This window comes from Bombina bombina, chromosome 4, assembly GCF_027579735.1.
Source record: "Bombina bombina isolate aBomBom1 chromosome 4, aBomBom1.pri, whole genome shotgun sequence".
NCBI lineage: Eukaryota > Metazoa > Chordata > Amphibia > Anura > Bombinatoridae > Bombina > Bombina bombina.
In genome coordinates, this window is record NC_069502.1 from 789076060 (window position 1) to 789095741 (window position 19682).

Here is a 19682-nt window from a genome sequence, read left to right on the forward strand (position 1 = left end):
TATTTTATCCAAAATGCCAGCATTTCAAAGAAAGCGTGATTGCTCAGTTTTAAATACAGTGGAGCAAGAAGGCGCTGACGATATTTTATCTGTCATACCCTCACACCAGTCAGAAGTGGCAGAGAGGGAGGGTTTGTCGGAGGGAGAACTTTCTGATTCAGGAAGAATTTCTCAACAGGCAGAACCTGGTGTTGTGACGTTTAAATTTAAGTTAGAGCATCTCCGCGCATTACTTAAGGAGGTACTAACTACGCTGGATGATTGTGACTCTTTGGTTATTCCAGAAAAATTGTGCAAGATGGACAAATTCCTAGAGGTCCCGGTGCACCCTGATGCCTTTCCAATACCTAAAAGGGTGGCGGACATAGTGACTAAGGAGTGGGAGAAACCAGGCATACCTTTTGTCCCACCTCCTATATTTAAGAAATTGTTCCCCATGGTCGACCCAAGGAAGGACACATGGCAAACAGTCCCTAAGGTTGAGGGGGCAGTTTCTACGCTAGCCAAACGCACGACTATGCCCATTGAGGACAATTGTGCTTTCACAGATCCTATGGATAAAAAATTGAAGGGTTTGCTTAAAAAGATTTTTGTTCAGCAAGGTTACCTCCTTCAACCAATTTCGTGCATTATTCCTGTCACTACGGCGGCGTGTTTTTGGTTCAATGAACTAGAAAAGTCGCTCAATAAGGAGACTCCATATGAGGAAGTCATGGACAGAATTCACGCACTTAAGTTAGCTAATTCCTTTATTTTAGGTGCCGCTTTGCAATTAGCGAGATTAGCGGCGAAAAATTCAGGGTTTGCAATTGTGGTGCGCAGAGCGCTCTGGCTAAAGTCTTGGTCGGCGGATGTATCTTCCAAGACAAAATTACTTAATATCCCTTTCAAAGGTAAGACCCTTTTTGGGCCAGAATTGAAAGAAATTATTTCAGACATCACTGGGGGGAAGGGCCATACCCTCCCACAGGATAGGCCTTTCAAGGCTAAGAATAAGTCCAATTTTCGTTCCTTTCGTAATTTCAGGAACGGACCGGCTTCTAACTCTGCAGCCTCTAGACAAGAGGGTAACGCTTCCCAGGCTAAGCCAGCTTGGAAACCAATGCAAGGCTGGAACAAGGGTAAACAGGCCAAGAAGCCTGCTGCTGCTACCAAGACAGCATGAAGGGGTAGCCCCCGATCCGGGACCGGATCTAGTAGGGGGCAGACTCTCTCTCTTTGCTCAGGCTTGGGCAAGAGATGTTCCGGATCCCTGGGCACTAGAAATAGTCTCTCAGGGTTATCTTCTGGAATTCAAGGAACTTCCTCCAAGGGGAAGGTTCCACATGTCTCGCTTATCTTCAGACCAAATAAAGAGACAGCCATTCTTACATTGTGTAGAAGACCTGTTAAAGATGGGAGTGATACACCCAGTTCCAACAGTGGAACAAGGTCAGGGGTTTTACTCAAACCTGTTTGTAGTTCCCAAAAAAGAGGGAACTTTCAGACCAATTCTGGATTTAAAAATTCTAAACAAATTTCTCAGAGTTCCATCGTTCAAAATGGAAACCATTCGAACAATTTTACCTACAATCCAGGAGGGTCAGTATATGACTACCGTGGATTTAAAGGATGTGTACCTACATATTCCTATCCACAAAGATCATCATCAGTTCCTAAGGTTCGCCTTTCTGGACAAACATTACCAGTTCGTGGCTCTTCCGTTCGGTTTAGCCACTGCTCCCAGTATTTTCACAAAGGTGCTAGGGTCCCTTCTAGCGGTTCTAAGACCGAGGGGCATTGCAGTGGCACCTTATCTAGACGACATTCTAATTCAAGCGTTGTCTCTTTCCAAGGCAAAGGCTCATACAGACATTGTTCTAGCCTTTCTTAGATCTCACGGGTGGAAGGTGAATGTAGAAAAGAGTTCCCTGTCTCCGTCAACAAGAGTTCCCTTTTTGGGAACAATAATAGATTCCTTAGAAATGAAGATCTTCCTGACAGAAGTCAGAAAGTCAAAGCTTCTAAACGCTTGTCAAGTTCTTCACTCTATTCTGCAGCCTTCCATAGCTCAGTGCATGGAAGTAGTAGGATTGATGGTTGCAGCAATGGACATAGTTCCTTTTGCTCAAATTCATCTAAGACCATTACAACTGTGCATGCTCAATCAGTGGAATGGGGACTATGCAGATTTGTCTCCCCAGATTCAAGTAGACCAGGTAACCAGAGACTCACTCCGTTGGTGGTTGACTCAGGATCACCTGTCTCAGGGAATGAGTTTTCGCAGACCAGAGTGGGTCATTGTCACGACCGACGCCAGTCTATTAGACTGGGGCACGGTCTGGGATTCCCTGAAAGCTCAGGGTCTATGGTCTCGGGAAGAGTCTCTTCTCCCGATAAACATCCTGGAACTGAGAGCGATATTCAATGCGCTCTGGGCTTGGCCTCAACTAGCGAAGGCCGGATTCATAAGATTTCAGTCAGACAACATGACGACTGTAGCTTACATCAACCATCAGGGAGGAACAAAGAGTTCCTTGGCGATGAGAGAGGTATCCAAGATCATCAAATGGGCGGAGGATCACTCCTGCCATCTATCTGCAATTCACATCCCAGGAGTAGACAACTGGTAGGCGGATTATTTGAGTCGTCAGACTTTCCATCCGGGGGAGTGGGAACTCCACCTGGAGGTCTTTGCCCAGTTAACTCAATTATGGGGCACTCCAGACATGGATCTGATGGCGTCTCGTCAGAACTTCAAGGTTCCTTGCTACGGGTCCAGATCCAGGAATCCCAAGGCGACTCTGGTGGATGCATTAGTGGCGCCTTGGTCGTTCAACCTTGCTTATGTGTTTCCACCGTTTCCTCTCCTTCCCAGGCTCGTAGCCAGGATCAAACAGGAGAAGGCCTCTGTGTGGCCACGCAGGACTTGGTATGCAGACCTGGTGAATATGTCATCGGCTCCACCATGGAAGCTACCTTTGAGACAGGATCTTCTAGTACAAGGTCCATTCGAACATCCAAATCTAGTTTCTCTGCAGCTGACTGCTTGGAAATTGAACGCTTGATTTTATCCAAGCGTGGGTTTTCAAATTCAGTGATAGATACTCTGGTCCAAGCCAGAAAACCTGTGACTAGAAAGATTTACCATAAAATATGGAAAAAATATATCTGCTGGTGTGAATCCAAGGGATTCTCCTGGAGTAAGATTAAAATTCCTAAGATTCTCTCCTTTCTCCAAGAGGGTTTGGATAAAGGGTTGTCAGCGAGTTCTCTAAAAGGACAGATTTCTGCCTTATCTGTTTTGTTACACAAACGATTGGCAGCTGTGCCAGATGTACAAGCTTTTGTACAGGCTTTGGTCAGAATCAAGCCTGTTTACAGACCCATGACTCCTCCTTGGAGTCTAAATTTAGTCCTTTCAGTACTTCAAGGGGTTCCGTTTGAACCTTTACATTCCATAGATATCAAGTTACTATCTTGGAAAGTTCTGTTTTTGGTTGCTATTTCTTCTGCTAGAAGAGTTTCTGAATTATCTGCTTTGCAGTGTGATCCACCCTATCTGGTGTTCCATTCAGATAAGGTTGTTTTGCGTACCAAACCTGGTTTTCTTCCAAAAGTAGTTTCCAACAAGAATATTAACCAGGAAATAGTTGTTCCTTCTCTGTGTCCGAATCCAGTTTCAAAGAAGGAACGTTTGTTACACAATTTAGATGTGGTCCGTGCTTTAAAGTTCTATTTAGACGCAACAAAGGATTTCAGACAAACTTCATCTTTGTTTGTCGTTTACTCTGGTAAGAGGAGAGGACAAAAAGCTACTGCTACCTCTCTTTCTTTCTGGCTGAAAAGCATCATCCGATTGGCTTATGAGACTGCCTGACGGCAGCCTCCTGAACGAATCACAGCTCACTCTACTAGGGCTGTGGCTTCCACATGGGCCTTCAAGAACGAGGCTTCTGTTGATCAAATATGTAAGGCAGCGACTTGGTCTTCTCTGCACACTTTTGCCAAATTCTACAAATTTGATACTTATGCCTCTTCGGAGGCTATTTTTGGGAGAAAGGTTTTGCAAGCTGTGGTGCCTTCTGTTTAGGTAACCTGATTTGCTCCCTCCCTTCATCCGTGTCCTAAAGCTTTGGTATTGGTTCCCACAAGTAGTGGATGACGCCGTGGACCGGACACACCAATGTTGGAGAAAACAGAATTTATGCTTACCTGATAAATTTCTTTCTCCAACGGTGTGTCCGGTCCACGGCCCGCCCTGGTTTTTTAATCAGGTTTGAAAAATGTATTTCTCTATACACTACAGTCACCACGGCACCTTATAGTTTCTCCTTTTTTCTCCTTACCGTCAGTCGAATGACTGGGGGGCGGAGCCTGAGGAGGGGCTATATGGGATCTTTGCCATTTCCTGTTGGGGAAGAGAATATTCCCACAAGTAATGGATGACACCGTGGACCGGACACACCGCTGGAGAAAGAAATTTATCATGTAAGCATAAATTCTGTTTTTTTTTCTGTTTGTTGTGCTTCATACTTGGCGCCAAATATTTTCATTATTTAAGACCCCTTTCATTTTTGCCTCCTGCCTTTTTTCTATGTCAGAGGGCTATGCTGTTTTTTTCCAATTCCTGAAACTGCCATATAAGGAAATTGATAATTTTGTTTTTTTCTCTTACATTTGCAAGATGTCTCAATCTGATCCTGTTTCAGAAATTACTGTTGGAACCCTGCAACCTTAACAGTTCTACCAAAACTAAGTGCATTTGTTGTAAACTTGTGGAGGTTATACCTCCAGCTGTGGTTTGTAATAGTTGTTATGATAAACTTTTATATGCAGAGAATGTATCCATCAGTAGTAGTTCATTACCTGTTGCTGTTCCCTCAACATCTAATGCACAAGATATACCTGTAAATTTAAAATAATTTATTTCTGATTCTATTCAGAAGGCTTTGTCTGCCATTCCGCCTTCTAATAAATGTAAAAGGTCTTTTAAATCTTCTCATAAGGTTGATGAAATTTAAAATGACCAGCAACATACTGAATTATCCTTCTCTGATGAGGATCTATCTGATTCAGAAGATCCTGCCTCAGATATTGACACTGGCAAATCCTCTTATTTATTTAAAATGGAGTATATTTGTTCTTTGTTAAAAGAAGTGTTGATTACATTAGATATGGAGGAAACTAGTCCTCTTGATATTAAAACTAGTAAACATTTAAATTCCGTTTATAAACCTCCTGTGGTTATTCCAGAGGTTTTTACAGTTCCTGATGCTATTTCTGATATGATTTCTAAGGAATGGAATAGGCCTGGTACTTCTTTTATTCCTTCTTCAAGGTTTAAAAAATTGTATCCTTTGCCAGCAGTTAGATTGGAGTTTTGGGAAAAGATCCCCAAAGTTGATGGGCATATCTCTACTCTTGCTAAACGTACTACTATTCCTACGGAAGATAGTACTTCTTTTAAAGATCCTTTAGATAGGAAACTTGAATCTTATCTAAGGAAAGCTTATTTATATTCGGGTCATCTTCTTAGGCCTGCAATTTCTTTGGCTGATGTTGCAGCTGCTTCAACTTTTTGGTTGGATACTTTAGCGCAACAAGTATCGGATCATGATTTGTCTATCATTGTTAAGTTGATTCAACATGCTAATAATTTCATTTGTGATGCCATTTTTGATATTATCAAAATTGATGTTAAATCTATGTCTTTAGCTATTTTAGTTAGAAGAGCTTTGTGGCTCAAATCTTGGAATGCTGATATGACTTCTAAGTCCAGATTGCTATCTCTTTTTTTCCAAGGTAATAAATTATTTGGTTCTCAGTTGGATTCAATAATTTCAACTGTCACTAGGGGGAAGGGAGTTTTTTTGCCTCAGGATAAAAGACCTAAGGGTAAATCTAAAGCTTCTAACCGTTTTCGTTCCTTTCGACAAAATAAGGAACAGAAACCTAATCCTTCCCCCAAGGAATCTGCTTCCAATTGGAAGCCTTCTTCAAATTGGAATAAATCCAAGCCATTTAAGAGATCAAAACCAGCCCCAAGTCTGCATGAAGGTGCGGCCCTCATTCTAGCTCAGCAGGTAGGGGGCAGATTAAAATGTTTCAAAGATGTTTGGATCAATTTGGTCCAAAATCATTGGATTCAGAGTATTGTCTCTCAGGGGTACAGAATAGGATTCAGAGTAAGACCGCCTGTGAGAAGATATTTTTCTCTCACGCATTCCGGCAAACCCAGTAAAAGCTCAGGCTTTCCTGAAGGCTTTTCTGAAGTGTGTTTCAGACCTGGAGTTATCAGGGGTACTCATACCAGTTTCGTTTCTCTGGGGTTTTATTCAAATCTAATCATTGTCCCAAAGAAAGAAAATTCATTCAGACCAGTTTTGGATCTAAAGATTTTGAATCGATATGTAAGAGTACCAACTTTCAAAATGGTAACTATAAGGACTATTCTGCCTTTTGTTCAGCAAGGGCATTATATGTCCACAATAGACTTACAGGATGCATATCTTCATATTCCGATTCATCCAGATCACTATCAGTTCCTGAGATTTTCTTTTCTAGACAAGCATTACCAATTTGTTGCTCTTCCTTTTGGCCTAGCGACTGCTCCAAGAATCTTTTCAAAGGTTCTAGGTGCCCTACTCTCTGTAATCAGAGAGCGGGGTATTGCGGTATTTCCTTATTTGGATGATATCTTGGTACTCGCTCAGTCTTTACGTTCTGCAGAATCTCACACGAATCAACTAGTGTTGTTTCTTCGAAGACATGGTTGAAGGATCAATTTACCAAAAAGTTCTTTGATTCCTCAGACAAAGGTAACCTTTTTAGGTTTCTAGATAGATTCAGTGTCCATGACTTTGTCTCTAACAGACAAGAGATGTTTGAAATTGGTTGCAGCCTGTAAAAACCTTCAGTCTCAGTCATTCCTTTCAGTAGCTATGTGCATGGAAGTTTTAGGTCTCATGACTTCAGCATCGGACGCGATCCCCTTTGCTCGTTTTCATATGAGACCTCTCCAGCTTTGTATGCTGAACCAATGGTGCAGGGATCATACAAGGATATCACAATTAATATCCTTAAATCCCAATGTTCGACTTTCTCTGACTTGGTGGTTAGAGCACCATCGTATAATTTTAGGGGTCTCTTTTGTTCATCCAACCTGGACTGTGATCACAACAGATGCAAGTCTTTCAGGTTGGGGAGCTGTTTGGGGATCTCTGACAGCACAAGGGGTTTGGAAATCTCAAGAGGCGAGATTACCAAACAATATTTTGGAACTCCGTGCGATTTTCAGGGCTCTTCAGTTTTGGCTTCTTGTACTGAGCAGTGTGAGCACTTATTAATGCAGCAAAGTCAGATTCTATAGGAAATATCTACGCCTCCTTATTTCCACAAATTATAGTAAAGTAGAATGGGGGCTTCCCCCTCCACTCACCTAACCTCTGCAGCTCCGGTCTCTGAAATGTCCACCGTCCCAACAACTGGTGGCCTGTCCACAGGGAAAACAAACCGGCTACCTCAAAACACTGGTCCAGTCGTAACAGACAGGTAAGACCTCTGGTTTCTTTGCTCCCCTCCTAGGTCCACTCCGCAATGGCGTGTATGGCGTGTGACGTCATCCAGATTCTCTATCTTCCGGTAGTCTACCTCGTCTTCACCGGAAAAGCTGCTGATGAGGTAGGTGAGAGAAAAGTGACTCATGCAAGGTTGAAATCCCAGCAAATGCCATGCAATCCTCCGTTTCTGGATAATCAAAGTTAGCTGTAGCTAAGGAGCACCAGCACGCAGGATGCAATTAAAAAGCTTTAATTGTGAGTTCAGAAAAATATCCTTATATAAGCAGGAATTCACACAAGTGACAATGTGGGTGATATAGAAGACCCTCAAAGGACTGTCCACTGAGGCGTTTCATCCTGAATGGCCGTAATCATAGCTACAAAGGTCCAAAAGTGGCCTTGTTTGGGATTGTAAGGATTTGATTTTAGGCGGATAATTGTTCGGTTATAGCTTGTTTATATTCCTAATAAATTTCCCACCTAGTAACATGCAACTCTTGTTTCTTTCTTTTTCTAAATATTAACAAAAAATATTTTTTTTAAAAATCCACAAATTAACTTTTAAAACACACACATTTTCTATATGAACCTCTAAAATGACTGTTAAAGGGACATGAAACCCAAAATTTGTCTTTCATGATTCAGATAGAGAATACAATTGTAAACAACTTTCTAATTTACTTCTATTATCTAATCTGTTAAATTCTCTTGGTATCATTTGCTGAAGAAGCAGCAATGCACTACTAGTTTCTAACTAAACACATGGGTGAGCCAATCACATTCAATATATATATGCAGCCACCAATCAACAGCTAGATTCTAGGTTCTCTGCTGCTCATGAACTTACCTAGATAAACCTTTCAGCAAATGATAACAAGAGAAGGAAGCAAATTAAATAATAGAAGTAAATTGGAAAGTTGTTTAAAATTGTATTCTATATCTGAATCACGAAAGAAAAAATTTCGGTTTCATGTCCCTTTAAAGGGACATTAAACTCAACATTCTTCATAGATGCAACAAACACAGGAGCGGCGTTTCAAGTAACAACCACGGGCCCGGCAAAGAAACCGGAAGTGACGCCGGTCTGTGAGAAATCTTCCCATAGAGATCCAACGGAGTGCCGTAGCAGTGGCGAAACCCAGCCACTGTGTACAAACAGGAACAGAGAGAAGCAGGCACGACATCAGGGTATCCATAAAACTTGAATCCTTTATTGAAGCAAGGTTAAAAAAGTAAACAGCTACATCCGCTGTATATTACGCAAAAAGGTGTCTATGAATAAGAGTCCTGTAGGGACTCTAAACTAGTCAGACAGCCTATGTGTCTCACCACTCCTGCCTTGTGCCTTGTACTTTGTACCTTTTTGCGTAATATACAGCGGATGTAGCTGTTTACTTTTTTAACCTTGCTTCAATAAAGGATTCAAGTTTTATGGATACCCTGATGTCGTGCCTGCTTCTCTCTGTTCCTGTTTAACATTCTTCATGTATGTTTCAGATAGAGAAAACAGTTTTTAAAAAGTTTCCAATTTACTTCTATTACACTTATTTAATTCTCATGTTATTCTTTGTTGAAGAGATACCTAGGTAGGTAGCGTGCACATGCCTGAAGCACTACACAACAGGAAATAGTGCTGCCATCTAGTGCCCTTGCTGATGTATAACATTGTTGCAAAACTGCTGCCATATATTGCTGCAGACACGTGCACACGCTTGAGCATACATTTCTGCTTTTCAACACAGGATAGCAAGAAAACAAAGAAAAAATGATAATAGAAGTAAATTAGAAAGTTGTTGAAAATTGCATGTGCTACCTTATCATGCTATCATGAAAGAAAAATGGTAATCTATATATTCTCCACCTATAAATTTAACAGGTACTAAATTGAAATGACTGGTCTAAAAATAAAGTAAATATATTAGATATAAAAAATGGTAGATTAATTATACAGCATACCTGAAAATGAAAAATACCCGCATATCCAGAACCAAAGTTTTGATCAGGTGGCACCACTCTATTCAGGACCTTTTCATTCAAAGTAAGGGAAGCAGTAGCAGCTAAAAGCCAACAATCTCCTGCAAAGAAAAATAATTTTATAACACATGTGCATATTTTAAAGGGACACTAAACCTAAATTTTTTCTTTCATGATTCAGATAGAGAATACAATTTTAAACAACTTTCCAATTTACTTCTATTATCTAATGTGCTTCATTTTTTAGTTAGCCTTTGTTGAAGAAAGAGCAATGCACATGGGAGAGCCAATCACAGGAGGCATCTATGTGCAGCAACCAATCAGCAGCTACTGAGCCTATCTAGATATGCTTTTCAGCTAAGAATATCAAGTGAATGAAGCAAATTAGATAATAGAAGTAAATTAGAAAGTTGTTTAAAACTGCTTGCTCTTTCTAAATCATGAAAGACAAAATTTGTGTTTAATGTCCCTTTAATCTCCTGCTTTATATGTTAGATGATGGCATAATCCTTAGATTCTTTACCATTTAATGTAATCTGATTTGCATAAATCATACACAGATTTCTCTAATCCATTGGCTGTATAATAGGTTTGAGGTTAAAAGGGATCTAAACTAAGAACCTCTATATGAGCAACACACTTAAAAGGAAGAGTTTACTATAAAATTCTATTTCAATAACTTGTTATACCAGCTGCAGAGTATAAAATTTATGAGAGAGCGTGCATTTTCAGGTTTATTTCTGAATATGAATTAGCTGGTTTTGTGCTTTTAAACCATAACCTATTTAAAAGGGTTGAGCTTGCAGTTAATAACATATTTCATTATGTTATCACTTTGTGTACACAGACTTGCTTCCTTATCTTTTAATTGTTTTTAAAACCAAAGATCAATACTTAAAGGGACAGTCAACACTAAAATTGTTATTGTTTAAAAAGATAGATAATGCCTTTTACTACCCATTCTCCAGCTTTGCACAACCAACGTTGTTATATTAATATACTTTATACCATTTAAACCTCTAAATTTCTGCCTGTTTCTAAGCCATTACAGACAGCCTCTTATCATATGCTTTTTTATTTGCTTTTCACAACAGGAGACTGCTAGTTCATGTGGGCCATATAGATAACATTGTGCTAACTTCCGTCAAGTTATTTAAGAGTCAGCACTACACGGCACTAATTAGTTAAAATGCATGTCAATAGATAATAAATAAAAAGTCATGTGATCAGGGGGCTGTCAGAAGATGCTTAGATACAAAGTAATCACAGAGGTAAAAAGTATATTAATATAACCGTGTTGGTTATGCAAAATTGGGGAATGGGCAATAAAGGGATTATCTATCTTTCATGTAATCTTTCATGGAATTGGCAAGAGTCCATGAGCTAGTGACATATGGGATATACATTCCTACCAGGAGGGGGAAAAGTTTCCCAAACCTCAAAATGCCTATAAATACACCTCCCATAACTCAGTTTTTACAAACTTTGCCTCCTATGGAGGTGGTGAAGTAAGTTTGTGCTTGATTTTTGAGATTTCTTCTATGATAAGCGCTTCTAAGCATTCTGAAGCCCAATTCCTCTCAGAGTACAGTGTTTGTCAGAGGGATGTGAAGAGAGTATCGCCTATTGATTTTATGGTTTCTCTCACGGGAAATCTTTTCAAAGGTTCTCTGTTATCGGTCGTAGGGATTCATCTCCTATCTCCCTTTTCAGATCTACGATTTACTCTTATATACCATTACCTCTGCTGATAGTTTTCAGTACTGGTTTTGCGGTCTGCTATATGTGGATGGGTGTCTTTCGGTAAGTGTGTATCATTGTTTAAGACACTCTCAGCTATGGTTTGGCGCTTTATGTATTAATATAAAATTTTAAATATATGTATTTTACTTATATTTGCCATGAGTCAGGGTTTTCAGTCTTTTTCTAATTTGACTTGTTTTTAAATTTTTTCACGGGCAAATCTAGGCTCGCGAGGATGCAAAATGCTGTTATTTATTGCGTCATTCTTGGAGCAGAAAATTTTTGGCGTGAAGTTGTGCCTTTGATGGCGCGAATTTCGTAATTTCCTGTGTCTTTGTTGACACTAGTTGTTTTGGCGCGAAGTTGTGTTTGTTATGATGCGAGTTGCATCATTTCCTGGTGTTGGTTTTGCGGAAAAAATTTTTTTACTTTCTTTTACGTAATGCATCATTCTTGGCGCCATATTTTTGTTATTTTACCCCTCTCCTTCTATTGCTCTCTGTTTTCATGATTTTTGAAAGCTATTATGCCTGCTTTTTTATTTTATTTTTTGTTGTTTTTTTAAAAAAAAAAATTCTATCTTTGTTTTTTTCCTATCTACTGAAACTGTTACATTGTGGAAATTGAATGTTTTGCCTAATGATATTTTTCTTTTTCTGTTACATTTTGCGAGATGTCTAATTCTGATCCTGACTCTGATGTTACTGTAGAAACTATGATGCCCTGAAACACAATTCTTCAAAGCTTTGTGTTTTTGTTCATTATTAAGCTGTTGTTATTTCTCCAACATAGGTGTGTCCGGTCCACGGCGTCATCCTTACTTGTGGGATATTCTCCTCCCCAACAGGAAATGGCAAAGAGCCCAGCAAAGCTGGTCACATGATCCCTCCTAGGCTCCGCCTACCCCAGTCATTCTCTTTGCCGTTGTACAGGCAACATCTCCACGGAGATGGCTTAGAGTTTTTTAGTGTTTAACTGTAGTTTTTATTATTCAATCAAGAGTTTGTTATTTGGAAATAGTGCTGGTATGTACTATTTACTCAGAAACAGAAAAGAGATGAAGATTTCTGTTTGTATGAGGAAAATGATTTTAGCACCGTCACTAAAATCCATGGCTGTTCCACACAGGACTGTTGAGAGCAATTAACTTCAGTTGGGGGAACAGTGAGCAGTCTCTTGCTGCTTGAGGTATGACACATTCTAACAAGACGATGTAATGCTGGAAGCTGTCATTTTCCCTATGGGATCCGGTAAGCCATGTTTATTAAGATCGTAAATAAGGGCTTCACAAGGGCTTATTAAGACTGTAGACTTTATCTGGGCTAAATCGATTCATTTTTAACACATATTTAGCCTTGAGGAATCATTTAATCTGGGTATTTTGATATAATAATATCGGCAGGCACTGTTTTAGACACCTTATTCTTTAGGGGCTTTCCCAAATCATAGGCAGAGCCTCATTTTCGCGCCGGTGTTGCGCACTTGTTTTTGAGAGGCATGACATGCAGTCGCATGTGAGAGGAGCTCTGATACTTAGAAAAGACTTTCTGAAGGCGTCATTTGGTATCGTATTCCCCTTTGGGCTTGGTTGGGTCTCAGCAAAGCAGATACCAGGGACTGTATAAGGGTTAAAGCTTCCAAATTTGGTGTGCAATACTTTTAAGGCTTTAAGACACTGTGGTGAAAATTTGGTGAATTTTGAACAATTCCTTCATGTTTTTTCGCAATTGCAGTAATAAAGTGTGTTCAGTTTAAAATTTAAAGTGACAGTAACGGTTTTATTTTAAAACGTTTTTTGTACTTTGTTATCAAGTTTATGCCTGTTTAACATGTCTGAACTACCAGATAGACTGTGTTCTGAATGTGGGGAAGCCAGAATTCCTATTCATTTAAATAAATGTGATTTATGTGACAATGACAATGATGCCCAAGATGATTCCTCAAGTGAGGGGAGTAAGCATGGTACTGCATCATTCCCTCCTTCGTCTACACAAGTCTTGCCCACTCAGGAGGCCCCTAGTACATCTAGCGCGCCAATACTCCTTACTATGCAACAATTAACGGCTGTAATGGATAATTCTGTCAAAAACATTTTAGCCAAAATGAACACTTATCAGCGTAAGCGCGACTGCTCTGTTTTAGATACTGAAGAGCATGACGACGCTGAAAATAATGGTTCTGAAGGGCCCCTAACCCAGTCTGATGGGGCCAGGGAGGTTTTGTCTGAGGGAGAAATTACTGATTCAGGGAACATTTCTCAACAAGCTGAACCTGATGTGATTACGTTTAAATTTAAGTTGGAACATCTCCGCATTCTGCTTAAGGAGGTATTATCCACTCTGGATGATTGTGACAAGTTGGTCATCCCAGAGAAACTATGTAAAATGGACAAGTTCCTAGAGGTCCCGGGGCTCCCAGAAGCTTTTCCTATACCCAAGCGGGTGGCGGACATTGTTAATAAAGAATGGGAAAGGCCCAGTATTCCTTTCGTCCCTCCCCCCATATTTAAAAAATTGTTTCCTATGGTCGACCCCAGAAAGGACTTATGGCAGACAGTCTCCAAGGTCGAGGGAGCGGTTTCCACTTTAAACAAACGCACCACTATACCCATAGAGGATAGTTGTGCTTTCAAAGATCCTATGGATAAAAAATTAGAAGGTTTACTTAAAAAGATGTTTGTTCAGCAGGGTTACCTTCTACAACCAATTTCATGCATTGTCCCTGTCGCTACAGCCGCATGTTTCTGGTTCGATGAGCTGATAAAGGCGGTCGATAGTGATTCTCCTCCTTATGAGGAGATTATGGACAGAATCAATGCTCTCAAATTGGCTAATTCTTTCACCCTAGACGCCACTTTGCAATTGGCTAGGTTAGCGGCTAAGAATTCTGGGTTTGCTATTGTGGCGCGCAGAGCGCTTTGGTTGAAATCTTGGTCAGCTGATGCGTCTTCCAAGAACAAGCTACTTAACATTCCTTTCAAGGGGAAAACGCTGTTTGGCCCTGACTTGAAAGAGATTATCTCTGATATCACTGGGGGTAAGGGCCACGCCCTTCCTCAGGATCGGCCTTTCAAGGCAAAAAATAAACCTAATTTTCGTCCCTTTCGTAGAAACGGACCAGCCCAAAGTGCTACGTCCTCTAAGCAAGAGGGTAATACTTCTCAAGCCAAGCCAGCTTGGAGACCAATGCAAGGCTGGAACAAGGGAAAGCAGGCCAAGAAACCTGCCACTGCTACCAAGACAGCATGAAATGTTGGCCCCCGATCCGGGACCGGATCTGGTGGGGGGCAGACTCTCTCTCTTCGCTCAGGCTTGGGCAAGAGATGTTCTGGATCCTTGGGCGCTAGAAATAGTCTCCCAAGGTTATCTTCTGGAATTCAAGGGGCTTCCCCCAAGGGGGAGGTTCCACAGGTCTCAGTTGTCTTCAGACCACATAAAAAGACAGGCATTCTTACATTGTGTAGAAGACCTGTTAAAAATGGGAGTGATTCATCCTGTTCCATTAAGAGAACAAGGGATGGGGTTCTACTCCAATCTGTTCATAGTTCCCAAAAAAGAGGGAACGTTCAGACCAATCTTAGATCTCAAGATCTTAAACAAGTTTCTCAAGGTTCCATCGTTCAAGATGGAAACCATTCGAACTATTCTTCCTTCCATCCAGGAAGGTCAATTCATGACCACGGTGGATTTAAAGGATGCGTATCTACATATTCCTATCCACAAGGAACATCATCGGTTCCTAAGGTTCGCATTCCTGGACAAGCATTACCAGTTCGTGGCGCTTCCTTTCGGATTAGCCACTGCTCCAAGGATTTTCACAAAGGTACTAGGGTCCCTTCTAGCGGTGCTAAGACCAAGGGGCATTGCTGTAGTACCTTACTTGGACGACATTCTGATTCAAGCGTCGTCCCTTCCTCAAGCAAAGGCTCACACGGACATTGTCCTGGCCTTTCTCAGATCTCACGGATGGAAAGTGAACGTGGAAAAGAGTTCTCTATCTCCGTCAACAAGGGTTCCCTTCTTGGGAACAATAATAGACTCCTTAGAAATGAGGATTTTTCTGACAGAGGCCAGAAAAACAAAACTTCTAGACTCTTGTCGGATACTTCATTCCGTTCCTCTTCCTTCCATAGCGCAGTGCATGGAAGTGATCGGTTTGATGGTAGCGGCAATGGACATAGTTCCTTTTGCGCGCATTCATCTAAGACCATTACAACTGTGCATGCTCAGTCAGTGGAATGGGGACTATACAGACTTGTCTCCGAAGATACAAGTAAATCAGAGGACCAGAGACTCACTCCGTTGGTGGCTGTCCCTGGACAACCTGTCACAAGGGATGACATTCCGCAGACCAGAGTGGGTCATTGTCACGACCGACGCCAGTCTGATGGGCTGGGGCGCGGTCTGGGGATCCCTGAAAGCTCAGGGTCTTTGGTCTCGGGAAGAATCTCTTCTACCGATAAATATTCTGGAACTGAGAGCGATATTCAATGCTCTCAAGGCTTGGCCTCAGCTAGCGAGGGCCAAGTTCATACGGTTTCAATCAGACAACATGACAACTGTTGCGTACATCAACCATCAGGGGGGAACAAGGAGTTCCCTAGCGATGGAAGAAGTGACCAAAATCATTCTATGGGCGGAGTCTCACTCCTGCCACCTGTCTGCTATCCACATCCCAGGAGTGGAAAATTGGGAAGCGGATTTTCTGAGTCGTCAGACATTGCATCCGGGGGAGTGGGAACTCCATCCGGAAATCTTTGCCCAAGTCACTCAGCTGTGGGGCATTCCAGACATGGATCTGATGGCCTCTCGTCAGAACTTCAAAGTTCCTTGCTACGGGTCCAGATCCAGGGATCCCAAGGCGGCTCTAGTGGATGCACTAGTAGCACCTTGGACCTTCAAACTAGCTTATGTGTTCCCGCCGTTTCCTCTCATCCCCAGGCTGGTAGCCAGGATCAATCAGGAGAGGGCGTCGGTGATCTTGATAGCTCCTGCGTGGCCACGCAGGACTTGGTATGCAGATCTGGTGAATATGTCATCGGCTCCACCTTGGAAGCTACCTTTGAGACGAGACCTTCTTGTTCAGGGTCCGTTCGAACATCCGAATCTGGTTTCACTCCAGCTGACTGCTTGGAGATTGAACGCTTGATCTTATCGAAGCGAGGGTTCTCAGATTCTGTTATCGATACTCTTGTTCAGGCCAGAAAGCCTGTAACTAGAAAGATTTACCACAAAATTTGGAAAAAATATATCTGTTGGTGTGAATCTAAAGGATTCCCTTGGGACAAGGTTAAGATTCCTAAGATTCTATCCTTCCTTCAAGAAGGATTGGAAAAAGGATTATCTGCAAGTTCCCTGAAGGGACAGATTTCTGCCTTGTCTGTGTTACTTCACAAAAAGCTGGCAGCTGTGCCAGATGTTCAAGCCTTTGTTCAGGCTCTGGTTAGAATTAAGCCTGTTTACAAACCTTTGACTCCTCCTTGGAGTCTCAATTTAGTTCTTTCAGTTCTTCAGGGGGTTCCGTTTGAACCCTTACATTCCGTTGATATTAAGTTGTTATCTTGGAAAGTTTTGTTTTTAGTTGCAATTTCTTCTGCTAGAAGAGTTTCAGAATTATCTGCTCTGCAGTGTTCTCCTCCTTATCTGGTGTTCCATGCAGATAAGGTGGTTTTACGTACTAAACCTGGTTTTCTTCCAAAAGTTGTTTCTAACAAAAACATTAACCAGGAGATTATCGTACCTTCTCTGTGTCCGAAACCAGTTTCAAAGAAGGAACGTTTGTTGCACAATTTGGATGTTGTTCGCGCTCTAAAATTCTATTTAGATGCTACAAAGGATTTTAGACAAACATCTTCCTTGTTTGTTGTTTATTCCGGTAAAAGGAGAGGTCAAAAAGCAACTTCTACCTCTCTCTCTTTTTGGATTAAAAGCATCATCAGATTGGCTTACGAGACTGCCGGACGGCAGCCTCCCGAAAGAATCACAGCTCATTCCACTAGGGCTGTGGCTTCCACATGGGCCTTCAAGAACGAGGCTTCTGTTGATCAGATATGTAGGGCAGCGACTTGGTCTTCACTGCACACTTTTACCAAATTTTACAAGTTTGATACTTTTGCTTCTTCTGAGGCTATTTTTGGGAGAAAGGTTTTGCAAGCCGTGGTGCCTTCCATTTAGGTGACCTGATTTGCTCCCTCCCTTCATCCGTGTCCTAAAGCTTTGGTATTGGTTCCCACAAGTAAGGATGACGCCGTGGACCGGACACACCTATGTTGGAGAAAACAGAATTTATGTTTACCTGATAAATTACTTTCTCCAACGGTGTGTCCGGTCCACGGCCCGCCCTGGTTTTTTTAATCAGGTCTGATAATTTATTTTCTTTAACTACAGTCACCACGGTACCATATGGTTTCTCCTATGCAAATATTCCTCCTTAACGTCGGTCGAATGACTGGGGTAGGCGGAGCCTAGGAGGGATCATGTGACCAGCTTTGCTGGGCTCTTTGCCATTTCCTGTTGGGGAGGAGAATATCCCACAAGTAAGGATGACGCCGTGGACCGGACACACCGTTGGAGAAAGTAATTTATCAGGTAAACATAAATTCTGTTTTTCTTCAGCTCGATTATTTGGCATTTATTTATCATGTTTCTATATGTACAATGACATTTACTGTTTTTACTTTCTCAGTTCATGTACTTGATTTCATCTGCAAATATCATATGTTATTGCTTTTATCATAAAGGTTATGACTGCTATTATGCCTTTAAGTAAACTTACAAGGTCTTTTCAAAATTATTAAGATTGAATTAATTTTGTTCTGACTGAAAGCATACTCATGTTTATTCTACTGATGAAGGTTTCTTTGGCTTAATTTGCTCTTGAAGTTTTTTCCTATTCAATATACTTTCTGTAATATATTCTAGAGAAGGGTTATCCTGATTCCCTCTTGGGAATGTTCTACTATTTCTATGGAAGTTGGTACTTATTTTCAGGTTTCTTTAGAGTTTGAATATAACCTTAGTAGAGCATATTCACGTACTGTTTATATTTTTAGCTAAGCTTTATCTGTTCTGTTTAACTGTTCTCTCAACCTTCTGTTGACCAGTTGGCATAAGCAGTTTCAGATTGTGAAGTATATAACTCTGTTTATTTACTTCTGATGTATTCATTTAATTATGTTTACTATATCTATTATTATGGTTTCAAATATATTTTATTATCTCTATCTTGTTAGGATAATTTGTTTGATTTCTATTATCTCCACTATTTCTGGAGGTTTAGAGTTTTTTTCTGCCCTACTTTTAGTCCGGTTATGTAGATCAGTTAGTGAATGTACTAACTAAAAATGCTTGTTCTAGATCCAAGGGTCATAGATTCATATCCCGGCATGGTTAATACAGCCCTTTGACCTTTTGAGGTCAATTTATTGTGTACCATTTATTTGGATAATAATAACTACTTTTTTATCAGCTGCTGATTTGATTAACTCCGGGTGCATGCACTGAATAAGCTTTTTGTTTATCCTTCTGGGAGTAAAACGCTATATAATTACTAGTTATTAAAACTGCATGAAGGTGTGGTTCTCAAACAAGTCCTTCTGGTAAGGAGCAGATTAAAATGTCTTTGGAAACTCAGTCCAAAATCTATATTATTTTTAGGGTTTTGAATAGATTTTGATAGATTCTAGATGGATTCAGTGTTCATGACTTTGCCTTTATCGGACAAGAGTCAATTGTAATTGGCGTTAGCCTGTCTAAACTTACAGTCTAGAACATTCCTTTCAGTGGCTATGTGCATGGAAGTTTTAGGTCTCATAACTGCAGCATCGGAAGTGGTTCCCTTTGCACATTTTTCATCTGAGACCTCTTTAGCTTTGCATACTGAATCAATGGTGCAGGGATTGTTTTCAGATATCACAGTTGATATTCTTAAATTCCAACACTCTACTCTCTCCGATTTGGTGATTAGATTATCATCATTTTTTCAGGGGGCCTCCTTTTGTTCATCCTTCCTGGATTGTATTCTTATCGGTTACAAGTCTTACAGATTGGGGAGCTGTCTGAGGATCTCTGACAGCACAAGGGGTTTGGAAACCTCAAGAGGCGAGGTTACTAATCAATATTTTAGAACTCTGTGCTATTTTCAGAGCTCTTTCAGGCTTGGCCTCTTTTACAAGAATGTTTTGCCTAATGTTATTTTTATTTTTCTGTTACATTTTGCGAGATGTCTCATTCTGATCCTGACTCTGATGTTACTGTAGAAACTATGATGCCCTGAAACACAATTCTTCAAAGCTTTGTGTTTTTGTTCATTATTAAGCTGTTGTTATTTTCTTCAGCTCGATTATTTGGCATTTATTTATCATGTTTCTATATGTACAATGACATTTACTGTTTTTACTTTCTCAGTTCATGTACTTGATTTCAT

General features: G+C 40.7%; 1 protein-coding gene across 1 annotated transcript in view; it reads right to left on the reverse strand.

Moving 5' to 3' along the window:
- The window catches only part of CAPN9 (calpain 9), a 329028-nt gene that overhangs the window by 222717 nt on the left and 86629 nt on the right, over positions 1–19682 (reverse strand). Inside the window, exon 3 of the mRNA XM_053711177.1 lies at positions 9498–9616. Coding sequence (XP_053567152.1) covers positions 9498–9616 — 119 coding nt within the window. The remainder of the gene's footprint in view (positions 1–9497; positions 9617–19682) is intronic.